This window comes from Cyanistes caeruleus, chromosome 11, assembly GCF_971803275.1.
Source record: "Cyanistes caeruleus chromosome 11, bCyaCae1.hap1.1, whole genome shotgun sequence".
NCBI lineage: Eukaryota > Metazoa > Chordata > Aves > Passeriformes > Paridae > Cyanistes > Cyanistes caeruleus.
The window spans coordinates 4597837-4615089 of NC_141711.1; the positions used below are offsets into that span (position 1 = coordinate 4597837).

Here is a 17253-nt window from a genome sequence, read left to right on the forward strand (position 1 = left end):
GCAGTCCCTACTTACCTCAATGGGTTTGGATTAGAGCCATTATAATTACCAACCATGAATCTCTATTAAGTGCAGCACTGTTCTTTCAGGGGCATTTATGTGGGTGTTTGTATAAAAACACTGTCAAAAACTAACGAACACCAGTAAATATAAAATGGCAACATTCAGGTTCAAATGTAATGAACTAATTTATTTTTTTTAACACTACATCCAACTGTTTTTCACCACTCACAGATGTCACTGGAACAACTTGAATACAAAAAAATTGCCTAAGAACAATAAACTACACAGACCAGCTAATATTGATTGCTTTAAAAATGCCCCCTGTTAAACTTAAATAATAGCCAAATCTCACTGCAGTAAATGTCCTTTTATATCATTAAATACTAATTTAACAGAAATGTGACTGTGCAGCGAGAAACACGAAAATGCTGGAAAACCAAAAGATTGCCCTCTTTTTTTTCCGTATTTTTCCTGTGCATTATCCAAGTCTCCAGGTTAACACCCAAAAGAAGAAAACAATAATTTCATATTAGCTGGCCGCGTAGTCACACAAACCAAAGCTTAACTCTAATATGCACTTTCCAAAGCCCACGAGAGGGGAGACTGCAGGATGCCTCTCACCACAGGCTCTGGCCACCCTCGATGACCAGGTTATGGCCTGTCATGTAGTCTGAGGCTTCAGAGGCCAGGTAGACCACGGCAGCCTGCAGGTCGGTGGGCTGGGCCAGCCTCCCAGCGGGAATGTCAGCCAGCCAGTGCCGCACCAGCGGCCGCAGCTCCCGCGAGCGGATCAGCGGCGTGTCAACGATGCCCCTGCAGCGAGCACACGGAGCAAGGGTTTAGCAAAGGGTCCTGCCCAGCACTGAGAGGTGTTTGAGATGTTAGTTAGGAAGGAAAGAAGTGTAATAGAGCAAAGGAGATGAGCACAGCCTGCTCTGCCCTTGCTGAAGGTCATGGGGCAAACTTTCATAGCGCTCCTTTCCTATCATAACCTTTAGCTGCTGATGGGCACCTCAGAGGTTTCCTTTCAAGCACAAATACACTCACACAATCTTCTCAGCTAACAGCACAAGCCCCTTAGTTTTAAGTTACCCATAATCACCAGATGATTTTTTTTTGCTAGAAAACAGGCGCAGCATTGGAAGTGAAAGTGCCTTGAGCTGGGTCTGTTGCGGCTCTCGGGAACTGTTGTCCTTCCACCAATTCCTCATCACTCTACAACTAATGTCACATAGCGTGCTTGTGTACAGCCCAGAAACTGAAAACAGAACAACTCCACATATGTCAAACAACGAGGGGAACAAAAGCCAGCACCCTTCTGAGCACCAGATCCTCTCCACACAAAAAAAAGGAGAGGCAGAGATAAGCACAACACAACCAGTGTGATCCCCCTTAAACCAACACCTGACAAATCACACTGATTTACTTGTCTTGCCTCTTTTGCATTAATGACTGACTCCACTATTTACTAAAACTCTGCTAAGTTTGTTCTTTTTCAGGTGCCCTAAAAATGATGCTGCAGGAAGCACAATGCAGGGTGAAGATTTGGCTGGCTTTTATGACTTTAACTGCAACTGATTTGTCATACTCCTCCTTAACAACATATTTGTATTTTGTGAAATGTATAATTTTTTCAGCCCCTGAACAAATATATTTACATAACTGTGTCTAACGAGAAATTACATTTAACTTCTCAGAAATGACAATAACTAAAACCTGAACTGCCAATTCCACTTCATTAGTGTGGTAGAAATGCATTCCAAATGTTAATAAAAATTCCAACATGCTGATAAATTAGCGCTTCTAAGGAGCATGTGACACCTTGGTTAACATATTCAACCTCAATTATATTTCTCTTCAGCACCCTGTTATCTGGAACCTTTGCTGGCAATCAGAGGTGCTGTTTTTCAGCAGCCAATTTTCTAGATAATGTAGCTTATCAACACTGTGGGTAAACTTGCCAATGAAATCAGGCTGCACTGAACCACACACACGCTAATTGCATCTCTTTTTTATGCATATTTACAGACTGTCACTTCAAAGAAATCAGTGGCCCATTGAGGCAGCCAGTTAGCTGGAAGAATTGCCTCTTGCAAATGAAAATTAGCAAACAAGCTAGTGATAAATATGAAATGAACAAAGTATAAAAATACCCGTTTTGTTCTGAAACTTCATCGGCATCCCAATTTAGACTTCCAAGGAAATAATTTTTTGAGACAGACTGGATTCTGGGTATGAGATTTACCTTTTGTTTTAAATGAAGGCTGAAATCCACTATTTACTCTGTTATGAAGTGGAACTAATTCAGATTTTCCCCAAAACATTTCTGTTCACACTAATCAGGCAGGATTTAAATATCGGCTTTATATTTTATTGTAATTGTCAATAAAGAGCAGAGCAGTTCAGAAACACTGAGCAATGCAGCTCACTTAAGTTCTCTGGCAATGTAACAAAATCAAGCACATTCCAGTATAGGACTGCAAACAGTTTACTTATTTCCTTCAAGCACAGCCCCCTGGTCTCCCTCCTTGTTTTCCCAAACTCCTTGAGAACTGGTTTTCTTCAGAGAGAAACATGCTTTGAGCAGCAGACATGAAATATATTAAACTCCTCTCCCTTACGTGCCTCTCACTATGCTTACAAAACCATCACCATCATTGTCATCATCATTCTGGCTTTGCACTATCAGAGACCAGAATAAGATCCATATGATTTTCTTGGGTTTTTTTTCATTTACAGATATACTTTAACCCCAAGGGAATGCAGATTAGGGAATAAAACACACACAGTCCTCCAGCACAACAGATTTTGCTAAAAAGAGGACGTTTTTCAATCTGTTCAGAAAAATGATCTTTGGTCTGATCACTGCAGTCTGCGAATCACCACGCTGTGCCTCTTGCTGGACCTTTCTTTAGGTTCACTCCACATAGCAAAAATTTTGATGTTTAACTAAACTTCACTACAAATTTTTGTTATAGAAATGAGAAAAAAATATAGCACAAAACTTAAAAGTTGCAAACACACATACTGATGGCACTATAAATATTAGGCATGTCATTGATACTACACATCTTCTGGGAAAGCTTTGGTGCCAAGTTGGGCAATTTAACGTTGTCGAACCCTTTTAGGCAGATTTTAGTTGGCTCCTAACCAGTTCCAGCAAAGACAACTGCCAATGCATTAATTCCCTACCTCATCTCGTATGCAGTGCTGAGCCTATCAGTACTTTCTGTTGCATGTCAATGTAATACCAAACTGCTGGTTCCTTAATGTTAGATATGAGCATCAATATTTCATTATTGATACACAGGACAATTTGAGACATGAGGGGAAAAAAAAGACTGAAAAAAAAAAAAAAAGAGAAAAAAACAATTGCCTAAAACATTTCCACTTCGAGAGACACATTAGGAAAAATATCACTTACCAGATACTTAACTGGAATTGTTACGTGCACTCAATCCCCAAATGAGAGCAAAAAAAGATTCCATCTGTGTGTAACTTGATTTCTTTCAGATGAGTTATTAATTTGAATGAGTTAAGTACACTCCACTTAATCAGGAAGTGTTTAATCACAAGATCCACTTAATTGGGACATCTCCCAAGGAATTAAGATTTAAGTCCAAAGATACTTACCAGCAACGACTGCTGCTTAATGGGGATAGTAATGCTGCTTAATTGGGATGCCTTTAGGTGACGCTGGGGTGCTCCTTCTCCTGCCAGCTCTGCCTCTCCTTCCCCCTGATGGGGTGCTCCCCAAACCTGCAGTGATCCTGCCCTGTCTGCTTTCTGGGGCTACAAGCCTGGTGCAGCACTGTGTGGCTGCCTTCAGAGGAGCAGGGCAGGATGCAGGACACGCAAAGGCTCTTTGTCCATCAGCCCAAACCCAAATTCCTCCAGCCTGTCAGTGGGGAACATGGTTCATCCCCCAGGGCTGCTGACCTGGCTGCCCTTAATATCAACTTCCAGCTGCCCATCCCAAAGGTCATCACATAATGGCATTTCATGTCTTGCTAATCAAGAAGAAGGCAGTAATTAGCCAAAAACACGGACATTGATTCAGTGAAATGGCTGCAAAGATGACGTGTTCTAACGCTGCACATGCCAAAAAACAGACACCTTCCAGAATTCCCTCTTCCATCACACCCAACACACTTCCATGTCCTGAGACCAACAAAGAGACTAAATCCTGTGGGCAGCTGGACATCAGCCACTGGTCAGTGCTCTGTAAAGGTCCCTGTTTACACCCAGGTACCCTCTGCAGTTCAACCACCACATCCATTTCAGGAAGACTCCAGGACTTTATTTTTTTGGCATCAGCTGTGCAGCTGGCTATGAGGTGATGGCACTGGATGGTGGCACAGGGACTGAGCACAGGTTCCATGATGGCAACAGAATAAGTCAGCCAAAGCATCCAGTGAATCTCAGCCACCCTCTGTCCCTGGGCATCAGGTTTGCCTGGCCAGCAAGAGAAGCCTGCATGTTCAATTTTATAAATGCAATAAATCATCCTAAGGACTCTGTCATAACATTTTATGCATTGCTAACTTTTATGCATTGCTCTGCACAAGTTTTATGCACTCATTAAGAAATTAAGTTGATAAAAAGTGACCAGATAGGAAGAGGGGGAAAAGGCCAAAAGGTTTGCATGGTGAAATAATGTTTAAGGCCAGACTGGAGCATTTGGAGTTTCAGACAGAGGCACACTGAAAGTGCCTTAGAGCTTTAATGCAACCATGACTGGGAGGGGCAAAGTAGTTAAGAACACAGATATTTTACTTTTCCAGAGCTGAACTTGGGCACCATCATGCCCTATATCTACATCTGTTCTCGTCAGACTCCTTAAAATCCCATCCTGTTATAAGATGACACTGAGGTTCCTCTGGTGCTGCGTGCTCAGGTCAAGAGGGTTGAAGACATCCCTCATCCTTGGTGAGTCACATCAAGAGACAGTGACACTAGTGGGGTCCACAGTTCTGGGGATGGGTCCAAATGTGCACAGAAATGCAGGTTCACACCTCACACAGACAGAAATACAAATGTGAAGTTATTAACTTGTGAGTTATTCACTCAGAAGCAGATGTGGCTTTTGCTTGTGTGATGAGGGATCTGAGCTCCATGAACTGCTGCAGGCTCCTTCCTCCTGCCCAGAGGTCCCTGGGCAATCCCATCATGATGGGCTCAGCCAGAGTTTAGGGTCTCTGTGAAGGAAGTTCTGCTGGTCTCCAGAGCAGCTCAGTCCAGGTTCCCACCTGCGTTAGGGAAATCTGCTCTGGCCACAACTGGGGACCTCAAAGACAGCAAAATACTTGTTCTCCGTGCATCCTTCCTGGCTATTCCTCCAAGAAGGCAACACATCACCCCTTCCTGTTGTAGGATTTTGAACTCAGAGCTAGAGTTTAAGACAGGCAGAGATGATCAAAATGCAACCCCGTGTTGCCTTGAAAAGTAGAAAGAGAAGCTGTCTATTTTTTTTCTCCATCCTCTGGCAACTGTCTCCAGAAACATAACTTCTCTAGAAGTGAGTGCTCACTTCCAAGATGTACAAAACAGTGAGGTTTTATCATTTGGTGCCTATTTTTTAAATTTATGTAAGCCCCTAGGAAACAGGTAATTCCTCCTCAAAGAGCCTTCTCATCTGTAATTGCTGTGAATGTGACACAACTATTCCACCTCTGTTGGTGCAGATTACCCGTATGTTTTCAGACACAATTCCTGCCAGGTCCTGCTGGGCTTCCCTAATTCCCTTCATCTCCCCAGCTCCCGAAAAACAGTGCAAACCCACTAGAGTTAGTTGTGGGAACACCATTACAGCACTGTTAGCATGGGCATGGGGAAAATCCCATTAGGAAGTAATAGGGATGTTGAAAGAATCTTTGGATCACATAGAGTGATGGCTGGAATCACTGGTATAATTAGTAATAAATAATCATAAGGAAGACAGCTAGCACAAGCAAGGAGAGAGCAGACTGGCGGTAAAAACAGAGGCACTTGCCATTAAGCGCTGTGATTTTTTTTTTTCCCCTCCACTTTGTGGATTAAAATATGTAATTTGTTTTCCCTAATTTGATCTACATTATTATCTTCATTATTACAATTTAACTCCTGGGTTAAAATCCTGCCCTTCTTAGTTACTCTGATTGACTTCAATGGTCTACAGAATTTGACCGCTTCCAATTAATGCTATCCACTTGGGTTTCTGCTCAGCACTATCATGCACTGCTAATTGTTTCATAAAATGACTGGTTGGGCATGTGTGTGAGGAACAGGGAGAGGCAAAGTGGGTCTGCTAGGAAAACTTTTCTTTGTGAATAAATACCCTAAAACATAGAACTTGAAGTCTCCAAAAAGAAGGAAAATGTGATTTGTAATAAATATTCATATATATATATTTACAAAACTATATCTATATCTATATATATTTACAAAAATAATATATATATATAGTTACAAAACTACATCTGGCCTCCTGTGACTGTCAGAGCTGAACAGTAGCTCAATAACAGCAATAAAATGTAGCTTTTAAAATGCCTATATATTTGTCTCAAGTAAAAAGGGAAAAGAAGTATTGTCTGTTAAGTGTCAAAAACCCTTTCTTTAACCACAGAAGGCTTGGACAGACTAAGGAAATATTTCATCTGGAAGGGAAATGCTAAAAACTACCCTTCACATTATTGGAAAACCTATTATCAAATGCTAAAACCTCTCCTTAAATCCCTGAGTATACACAGCAACAGAGCAGGCTTGGTTCTAAGTATTTAAACCTTTGTTAAGGAAAAGACAACATAAAAAGGGATGCAATCCACCTGCTAATTAGAAACTTTATTTGCTGAGATAGTGTTCATTTGAGCTTTGTAGAACATTTCATTCCCTTTGTAGTTTCAAAATGAGACTACATTTTACTTACGGGGAAATGCAGTTGACTTTTACTCCTCTGTCAATCCACTCGGTTCCCAATGTCTGTGTTAATTTTACGACCCCGGCTTTGGAGGCGTTGTACGCCAACTGCTTCTGTGGGTGTGGGACTACAAGGGATTCAGAAGGAGAAAATTATTTATTCTTCCCAAATTAAAATAGCTTAGGCACTACACAGACAGCTCCCTGCATTGAGAAGAGCTAGTTGCTCTTTTCCCAGGTACCAGGCAAGGGAGCAGCAAGAATTCAGCCACCTACAACACAAAGCCCTAAATATGTGTTTTGCCATCTAACAGTTTTGCCTCAGCAGATGGGCTACTGGAAAACAATGGTGAAAATAAAAATAAAGACATTTAAAAGATCCCATATTTGGGCAAAGAAAAAAACAATGTATTAAACATATATGTGCAATACTTAACTGCTTTGAAGTAAGATAAATAATCACATAAACACATGAATATGCACATTCACATATTATACACATATGTATGTTTATATACTTGTACATTGTAATGCAAATAAATTATAATGTAATTATAAAATATTATACAATTAATAATATTATGTCTAATATATTATGTATTCTGTGTTATGTAATATATTAATATTATTTATAATATTATATGTGGTAGATAATATATGATGTGATAGCTGAATGTAAAAGTAAATTGTTTGATATGACATTATATGATAGAATATGATATAAGTGCATAACATTTTTTATATAACATATATATATATAGCTTCTTGGAACAAATTATTCTCCCTAATTTTTAAATTATCCATAGTCTGAGGCAAACACATCTTATTATCTAACTAATGTTTGTGTGGATGTGAACACAGGTGCATCCCAAAAATTCAGAACACCCACCACTTTCAAAATCTGAAGCTTTTGAAAATGTTTCAGAGTTGTCACATGTCAGTCAGAGACAGAAAATGATCAGCTTGCTAATTACAATGTTCAAGCTTGTTAGTGCCGTGTGCTCGGGTGGCTCTGCCCCTCTCCAGCTCAGTGAAAGCTACTTAAGGACAAATCCCCAGTGGGTGTAAAGTGCTTTAAACCCACGGGAGTCAATCCAAGTCAGTCCAGGTGTTGAGATTTACACCCACAAAGTATCTCTCCTTGGACTTTTCTGGCTGCCATTAGGAGTTCATTAAACAAATCCACTGCAAAGCACCCATCCATAATTAGCTCTGTATCAGCACAGAGCTTCGCTGAGCTGCTGACTCTGATGGAGGGAGAGAGGGAAAAATCAGGGCAAATATCAGTAGTCACAAAGACAGGCAGTTGCAGCCTGTGGGGTTGGATGATGCTGAACCCTGGAAGAAAGGGAATCACTGGGTTTGCACAAGGTTCAGCAGGCAAACCCCAACTCCCAGCATTTTGATAAAAGCACTTAAGCAGCACTGGTAGCTGGCTTTAAACTGGTCTCAATAAATAAAGCTGATGCATCAATTCCACATCACTCCCACCCATAGCATCCCAACACACCCACTACTGATTTTATTGACTTAAACTCTTAGGTTGGAATATGTCAATGTAAAGGGTGGAAAGAAGGTGATAACTGAGTTACTCAAACTCTGAAAAAGCCAAAAAGCCCTGCTGCAAATTGGTAAGCATGTGAACAAGGACCTTTGCCTTAAACAGAGATGTTTGTAAATAGATTTAAAGCACACACATGATGGGAGCAACAATTAGAGAGAGTTTTTTTCTGCGTATGCTGCAGGTTTGCTCAGAATTTAGAGGCCTTTTCCTTGTTAAAGAGAGTGTTTCATACCATGGCCCTCCTCTGCCAGCATTTATTCTGTGCTCTTTTTTGTTCAATATGAAATCATTTGCATTTTGACCAGCAGAACTGCTTTGCCCTCAGTGTGTGCCTGTTGCCCCCTGACGCAGCGCGCCATGGGGGCTCTCGAAAAGATGTGGAACGTAATTTCTTGATTAATGGCCATGCATCAGCTCCAAGTTACATACAACTTTGGTAGTTAACCTTGTAACCTCCCAAAAGCACTTCTTTGCTAAACTTTCCAAACATGTCTGTCTGTGATAAATCATTTTGGTGCTCACTTGCTAAGAGGAGAGGAGTTCTGGCACTGGCTCTGCACCTACAGTGCATGTGGGTGAGAACAAGTTGATGCAAGCCATGAGAATCAGCTTCTGACTTGGGGTGGGTGAAGAGACACAGTTATCAAAAGGTCTTCCATGGACTTTTGTCTTTATAAAATATCTAAAGAAGGTAATTAGGAGCACGAAATTTTCCCCTGCTGAGAGACTCAGCCCCTCTCAACTGGAAGAACCCAAGGAGAAGCCAACAGATGCTGTGAATCTCTGGCACTGGATGGGATTTCTGCACCTAAGCACCCCATGCCACCTCCTCTTCCCTTACCTAAGGTGGTCTCTTACAGAGAGAAGAGAAAATCTGTAACCCTCCAAACTCATACAAAATGGAGTTTGTGAATAAAGCTATGCCTCCAGCAGTGTCTCCAAAAATCTGCATTGCTAAGGCTTCTGGGAAGCAACACTCACTCCTATTCAAGACAGATAATAGGAGAAAGCAGATAAAAAATTCTGCCAACATTAGCTGCATTATGCTTTAAACACCTTTGTTCTGACTTTGGCTGGGATAGTTGGTTTGGGGCTTTTTTCCCAGCAATTGCTACAGTGCTGTGTTTTGGATTTAGGACAGGAATAATGTTAACACACTGATGGTTTAGTTGTTGCTGAGCGGGTCTTACTCTAAATCGAGGACTTTTCAGGGCCTCATTCTTCCCTGCTAACAAGAAGACTGGAGGCAGAAGAACCTGGGAAGAGACACAGCCAGTACAGCTGACTCTAACTGGCCAGAGGGATATTTCAAATCACACAGCATGGTGCTGAAAAACAAAGCTGAGGTGAGCTGGCTGGGAACACTGGACATTGGTCAGTGGGTGGTGAGAAACTTCACTGTGCGCCATTTATTTGTTATGTTCTTTTTTCCTTATTATTAATTGCCTCTCCTTTTCTGTCCTAATAAACTGTCTTTATCTCAACCCATAAGTTTTACCTTTTTTCCTTGATCCTCTCTCCTGTCCTTGGGGGCAAGGAGGGAAGGGCTGGGGGCTGTTTGCTGCTGCTGGGTTATACCACAACAACCCAACACTGCTGTTGCACCCTTGTTTGGTGCATCAGGCTCCCAGCCTGACCTTGAGCAGCCCCACAGTGTTAATGAGAGGTGCACCCAGACAGAGCAGAGCAAACCACTTCCCACTAAAGATACTCTGTAAAAATTACAGCTCTGAGTTACACCTGTGTGAACCGCCGAGCCGCCGCAGCCGAGCCGCCGCTGCCGGAGCGTACGCCTGGAATAATTCCATTGGAACACCAGAATCAAAATGCACATATGCAAAATGTATGCAGCTTATCTTCGATTAATTAAAGCTGATTCTGAGCAGTGTATCTGGAAAAATCACAAACAAAAACCTCCCTATCCTGCTAAGTGTCTCCTCATTTTCCTGTATCTCTGAGGAAGGACTCAACCTACAACAACAACAAAAAATATCCCCCAACTATTTCTAGAAACATTTCATACTATGCCAGTTGGCCAACGTACTTAAATAACCAACCAACCAACATATTTATTTAACATTCAGCAGATGGACATGATATGAACATCGTGGTTTTCAGTCGTAGTTTCATAACTACTAGATTTTTTCAATGCCAAGATTCAAACAGGTTCAGAAGGTAAACACATCTCTCCATCTCTTAACTTCTGGCCTAGCGTGCATTAACTCTCACTGACATTTAAGTGCATCTTGGGATGACCCTTCCAGGCTGCTCTCAGGGCTGCTTTCCAACATTCCCTCCAGTTCCAGGACCGGTACTGCCCCCAAATGTGATCCCCAGGTGGAGCTCTGGACTTGGCTCACCAGCCAAGGAGGTGCAGCTCCCAGCTGGGGCTGGGGTGGATGCTGTGCTGGAATGGCATCACCACCCAGCTCAGCAGAGCTGTGCCAAGCCCTGATGGAAAAGTTGGAAAATGCCTCTCCTTAAGCAGAGCAGACCACTGCTGGGCTGCAGCAAGGCTGGGAGCTGTGTGCCAAACCAGCAAATCCCCAGTTTGTGCCAATTCCCAGAGCTTCCTAACTTTCTCCAGGATGGACTACATCCCAGGAAATTTTGCTTTGTGACAATGATGTGGATGGTGACAGCCCAAGCACAGACCACAGCCCGACTGCTCAGAGCAGAGCAGGAAAGCCTGAGGTATTTGAAATTTAAAGCCTCACAATCTTTCCAGAACTACTTTTCTTGGGGAGATTTTGTAACTTTATAAAGCTAGGATGGAGGGATGGTGCCTGTGTTTAAGCACAAGTAAAACAGCTGGTAAAGACACTTTAAAAAAATATTAACAACAACATTATAAATGGATTTTTGAAGAACCATTTAAAGTTACTGTGCAATAAACTGAATAGAATGACATAGAATGTCAAACTGGGCACAGTAAAAATAAACGTTATTCCAAAGGAAAATAAAAAGGCTGCATATTTATGTAACATTCAGCAGATGGACATGATATTAATACAGGGGTTTTCAGTTGTACTTTTATAGCTACTAGATTTTCTTGCCTAACTTGGCAACCCAAGGCACCATTTGATTTTTGGATTTGGACAATACTGCAACAGATGTCCAGACCAATAAAATAAATTCCTAAAGGGCTATGCTTAATTTGTGTAATTGATCAATTTTTGTTACATGGGCTTCAGCTCAGCAGCCTTCCAGATTAGCTCAGCAGTAGGGATTTCATTCCATATGTTACAATGGTTTATTGGTGCTTTTGAAGACACTGCTGATTCAGCAGCGTTGGTGCAGGCACCTGTTGGCAATGAGAATGTTACAAAACCCATGGGTACCAGGGCAAATATTGGCACAAAATCCTTTGGGTGGCCTGAAAGTATCTTGTGGGCTCAGCCTCCAACATGCCAAGGGGTTTGCCTGGAGGATGGAGGGAGCAGCACCTCTCCTGTGGTATCCGTGCACCAGAGTCAGAGAAGGTGACTCCGCCTTTTCTATAAAAAGTAATAAGTGCTCTAAAACATCGAGGACAGATAAATGTTGAAAAATGATATCAATAAAAATTTTGTAGTACATTTCCTCTAATACGAAATGTCAGTGATTTACTCCTTCCCAATACAGGTTTAATTGATTCAAATAGCATCGGTAGTAATTAAAATATGGATTCTGAAGCACAACTGTTAGCTCTCATCACTCACCTATTAAACTTGCCATAGATGCTGTGTTAATTATCTTCCCATATCCTTGATTCAGCATAATGCGGCCTGCAGCCTGTGACAGAAATTAAAGGAAAGACCAGTGACCCTTTCTGTGATTGTGCTAATAATGACATGATAATAAATTAGTCTTTTCAGAAGAGTTGATGTGCTAACACATTTTTTTTAAGCACCTGATATAAAAACTTGGTATTAAAATGGCTGATGCAGGAAAAAATCTCATTGCCATTTTACACCTCTCCACTGCTGGCAATATGTTTTTTAAAAAAATCACTAATGTTGGGAATTCCCCCCTCTGAGCCTTCTGGTTTTCAAATAACCACCCTTCCAAAAAATTTTGGCCCTTCTTTAATGCCTGGGCTTGGGTAGCCAACAAGTACCAGCTGCTTTTGAATATATTGACCAAAATCTGTAATTGATATAAAGCAAATCTCTCCTAAGTTCCACCAAAACTAGGACCAATTTTATTGTGATAATTATTAATAAAGTCTTATTATATCTTGAGAGAAACACTTAGATTTTAATACCCATTTGCAAAACTAACCAGTGCAGTATTTCACTTACTTGGCAGCACAAAAATAATCCTCGTAAATTAACATTAAAAGTTTTATCCCATTCCTCCAGGGAAGTCTCTTCACTTGCAGAGTTCAGGTTAATTCCTGCATTGTTGCATGCAATGTGGATTGTGCCCCAGCGAGCCACTATTGCATCCACCATCCTTTGCACATCCTCAGGCTTGCTTACATCTGCTGCCAAGCCAAGGCTTTTAATGCCTGCATTGAAACAAGAGCGATGGAGTCAGCACAGGCATTCACAGGGGGGAAAAATATTCTATTTTATGATTATTTTTTAATTCATATATAGAGATATTTTATATATGGCTGTATTTTATACATATATCTATATTCCACCTTGGTTCATTGCTCCACAAACAGTAGCAAGTCGTGTGTTTGTTACTACAGTACCATTATAAAGTTGCTGGCTGGTGCAAGGTTTGCTTGCTGGAGAGGGACCTGGAGCCCAGGTGGGAGCCAAGGCTGCTGCTCGGGCAGGAGGAAGCTTGGAACACTGCACCATCTTCTGTCCAAACCCTCAACTGCAGCTTCCCCGGCTCCAGGCTGCTCTACACATGCTTTTCTTATGCCAGGCCCCCCCTCAAGGAGCTACAGAAATCAAATTCATTCTTCCCAAACTGCTCTCTGGGTGAACTGCAGCATTCAGAGAGCAGGGGGCATCAGACAAAACCAAAGCAGTTTTAGGTGGGAGCTAAGTGGGAGTACCTGCAGGAGCACAGGTATGGCAGTCATAGTGCCTTATTTATTGAAAATCACACTGCCAGAATAATGCAAACACTTGGAAATGAAGAGATTTACCAAACCTGAAACCTGCAGAAGTTTTGCTTTTTTTTTCCTAAAATAATCCAGCCATTGACTTTTGCGCCAGCGCTGATCCGTAAATAATTTCATTTATTATAAAAATCAGCTTTAAATGCCCTTATTGTTAAACAATGTAAGAAGTCTGGGGAGGCCCCTGATGCCACTGGGACTACACCCATCCTCAAATCCAAACAAGGCCACACCAGTAAGGGCTGTGGTGAAATGGGTCTTGTGTAAGGAAGGAGGGAGGCAGCCACTGGGGTTGGACCATGATCAGCAGCCTGGGTAGGAAGCTGCAGCTATTAAAGCAAGATATTTTTCCTCTATATAAATGTCAAATTTGTTCCACACTGGTCCCTATTTTAGGTCATTCTGATGAAACATTTAAAAGAAGGGATATGCCTATTCCAGGAGGATACTCTCCCAAAATGAAGCTGAGATGAAGGCTTCCAGGAAAAGCAAGAAAAAGCAGGAATTGCCCAGTGGTGTGTGTGAGTGACAAAAATGGCAGGAAAGAGGCTTTTGCATGGAAAAGCTTCTCCTCATCTCCAGTGCCTTCAGGAGCCTGTCAGAGTGCACAGCCCGAGGTGATGCTGCTCTGGGGTTCCAGGGTGTGGGAGCTCCTGTCCCCTTCAGTGATGACAACATTCTTTTCATTTCCATGGTAGAGAAAAAATTCAGGTAACTAAAAAATGAATGCATGCTCTGCCACAAAACAGGACCTCTTATTTTATCACGGGTTTTATGCTAAATATGCTGAAAGAATAAGAATAGCCAGACAGCCCCTGTTACTCCTCCTAATTGTTATCAAGAGTAACACACAGGGAGTTCTTGCAATCTTTCTTTTTCAGTTTACAGACAAAACGGGTGCAAGTGTGTTACTAATGGTAACAGAAACACTCTTCACGTGCCCTCCAACTTTCACCCCATTTAGAGCTTCATCTTATAGGTCACTTTATAAAAATGAGACAAAAGGTGCCACATGTGAGTGTCTAGCGAAGAAGCAGTGAAGCCACACTCACTTCAAACCGGAGTCCCACACTCTCCCTTAATCAATTCAGCTGATTCCCTGCACTCTGAGAGAGGGCAGGAAACCACTTTCTGTCTCTCTACTCTCTCCCCCCACCCAAACCACCTGTTAAAAACAATAAATAAAACAAACTGTGGAAAAATAGCTTCAAATCTACAGACACAACCAGAGGCACGACACCCAGCACAGACCGAGGCTGCTGGGTGCATGGTGGGGCCAGGGCATCTACACAGCCCTCAGTTCAGTTTTGTGGGGCTCTTGGAGGCAGGTTTGTGATGAGAGGGGCAGGAGAGGAGCCCAGGAGCTCTGTGCTGGAGACAATCCCTGTGCTGGGTGTGCCTGAGGTGTCCTTCTGCAGGGACACACACACGTCCCCCTGCCACGGGCTTCATCTCCGGTCTCTCGCTATAAATGGAAGTAACATGTTGCATATAGACAAGAAGATCAGGAGTGACATTGCACAAGGCATTTGCATAGTTTACAGTGAAAATGCACATTTTAAAAATCCCATCAGACTAATTCTTCCCTTAGGGTACAGGCAGTGATTTCCCCCTGAAGACAGAGGTGTGTGTAGTGGAAGGTAACCCTTAGGATTTTTTGGTTATGTTTCATCATTTTTGGTTCTTCAGTCAGGATCCATTAGTAACTGTTGAAAAAGGTATTCACACAGGATCTAAAAACAAAGAGCCCTGCAGACAGGGGATGTACACCTGAGCTGTCTAACAAAGCTAAAACTGAGATCACAGGCATTCTGATGTTTAAAACTCATCATGAAATGATGGCACCATCCCAAAAGGCAGGAAAGGGCTCCTTGATATAAGAAGCAGAGCAGCTCTAAGCAAGCTAAGCAAAATGTTTTGAAAAAGTATCAGTATGGGAATGACTTGGGGCACTGGGCTTCCAACTTTGAGTTAGAGATCTACAGCCATAGAGACGAAAAAAAATCACAGCCCCTTTGTCCCTATTACAGCAGGAAAAATACGTATTAATGTTATGATTGCTTCAATTTACTCATGTGAATATTTTGAGAGTAAAGCTAGCTGAACCTTTTTGTCAAAATTTATTTCCAGCAGAGAATGATACTTCTTTGAAGCCGAAATGTTTCATGGAAACATTGATTTCAACAAAAAGTTTTCAAGGGAAAGCTTCTGAGGTCCAGGCTAGAATCTCTAGTTACCTCTGGAGAGAAAGAGATTGAAAACCTGACCTTTTCAGATCCTTTCCAAAAACGGGCATTTGGATATAATTCCCTTTCACAAAAGCTTTACAAAGTTTGGGGGCTGTTCCAACAGGGAATGACAATAAATTCGAGACCTCAAAACCCATCATGAGATGGAAGAGATGTGCCCTGACCAGCTGCACTGGTCAAATTGATAGATAATATTTGACCTCAAAGGATAAAGATGTGTAAAGAGTGAGAAGTGAGATTTTCTTTACTTTAGACTGCAATAATATTTGCTATGCCTCACGACCTTTCCGAGTGCATTTTGGAACAACCCCCCACCTCCTCCAGGCTGGCAGCCCACTGCTGAAGGAGCAGAGATGTAGGGCAGCCATTGAAGGGTAGATGATCAAACTCCTACTGAAAATGCCCTGGAGATGAGTTAAGTTCATTTTCCAATAGGCTGTTGGCATCCAAAGTCTCATGGCTCTATCAAGTAGCCCATTTCTATCCGAATAGCTCTGCTTGATATGCAGGATCTCACAGGGAAAAAAATGTCCAAAAGGAGAGTTAAGGTGTAGGGCACAGCTACTTTGTGCCAAAACCATATGACTCCAGTGCATAAGAGAGTGAAAAGCTTCAGGGAAGGAGGGACTGGATGACTCAAGAATTTGTAATAGGAACTGGACACTATTTTCTAGGTCATTATTTGGGATCAGAGCTTTAACCATTGCACTGACACTCCATGTGAAGTGTCTCCTGCTTAGCAGAGCTGGGATGTTTTGTTTTAAATGTTCTCTGGGGAGCTTCAGGATGGTATCCAGACCAGAATGACACCATTCCTTGTGTCATCCTGATTCCAGGTGATATAAATACGTCTGCAGGGGCTGTTTTTCCTGGAGAATATGGTTTCTAATGGCCTAATCCCTTGCAGAAGTCAGAGTGGAAACAAATACTGGTGACTTTATCCACGTGGGAATGTGAAATTTTCCTGTGTAATTGTCCATCTTTAGAGACAATGAAGTACTGAACTTTGAAGAAGGCTCATGTGCAATCTCACAGAAGGAATTATAAAATGAGTAATACTTCCTTTTTTTTATCATTAAAATTATATTTCCAGTTTTCTTTTTCCCCTTTACAATTGCAGTTTAGCACAGCTCTAGGGGGAAATTCAATTTTATGTTACATTCTCTGTTTTTACTGCTAAAAGAGGAGTGGTTTGTAGAGGATTTTACCTCTTATTTGGGATTTTACTTATTATGCCTATCAGTACTTTGTTCCCATATCTGACCTTGCATACATGTCTGAAAGACATCTTGAAAAATTACTTGTCTTCAATTTAAAGGGCACAATTAGAGATTCAGACTGACAATACAACTACCCCTGTTTTGGTGTTTTGGCTCGTGGTACAGCCATAAGGTCTGGAAGAGGGGGTAGGCTGTATCTTTTATTCACACCTAGTGAAGCCTGAGGTGCTGCATGATTTACTCTGTTCAGTGCTGGTT

At 41.8% G+C, this 17253-nt stretch overlaps 1 protein-coding gene across 1 annotated transcript in view; it reads right to left on the minus strand.

Moving 5' to 3' along the window:
• Positions 1-214: 214 nt before the first annotated feature.
• Positions 215-17253, minus strand: part of LOC111935282 (uncharacterized) — a 29429-nt gene continuing 12390 nt past the window's right edge. The window contains exons 7-10 of the mRNA XM_086845808.1: positions 12745-12953; positions 12163-12235; positions 6908-7025; positions 215-816 (exon numbers count right to left, since the gene is read on the minus strand). Coding sequence (XP_086701934.1) covers positions 621-816; positions 6908-7025; positions 12163-12235; positions 12745-12953 — 596 coding nt within the window. The 3' untranslated portion in view covers positions 215-620. The remainder of the gene's footprint in view (positions 817-6907; positions 7026-12162; positions 12236-12744; positions 12954-17253) is intronic.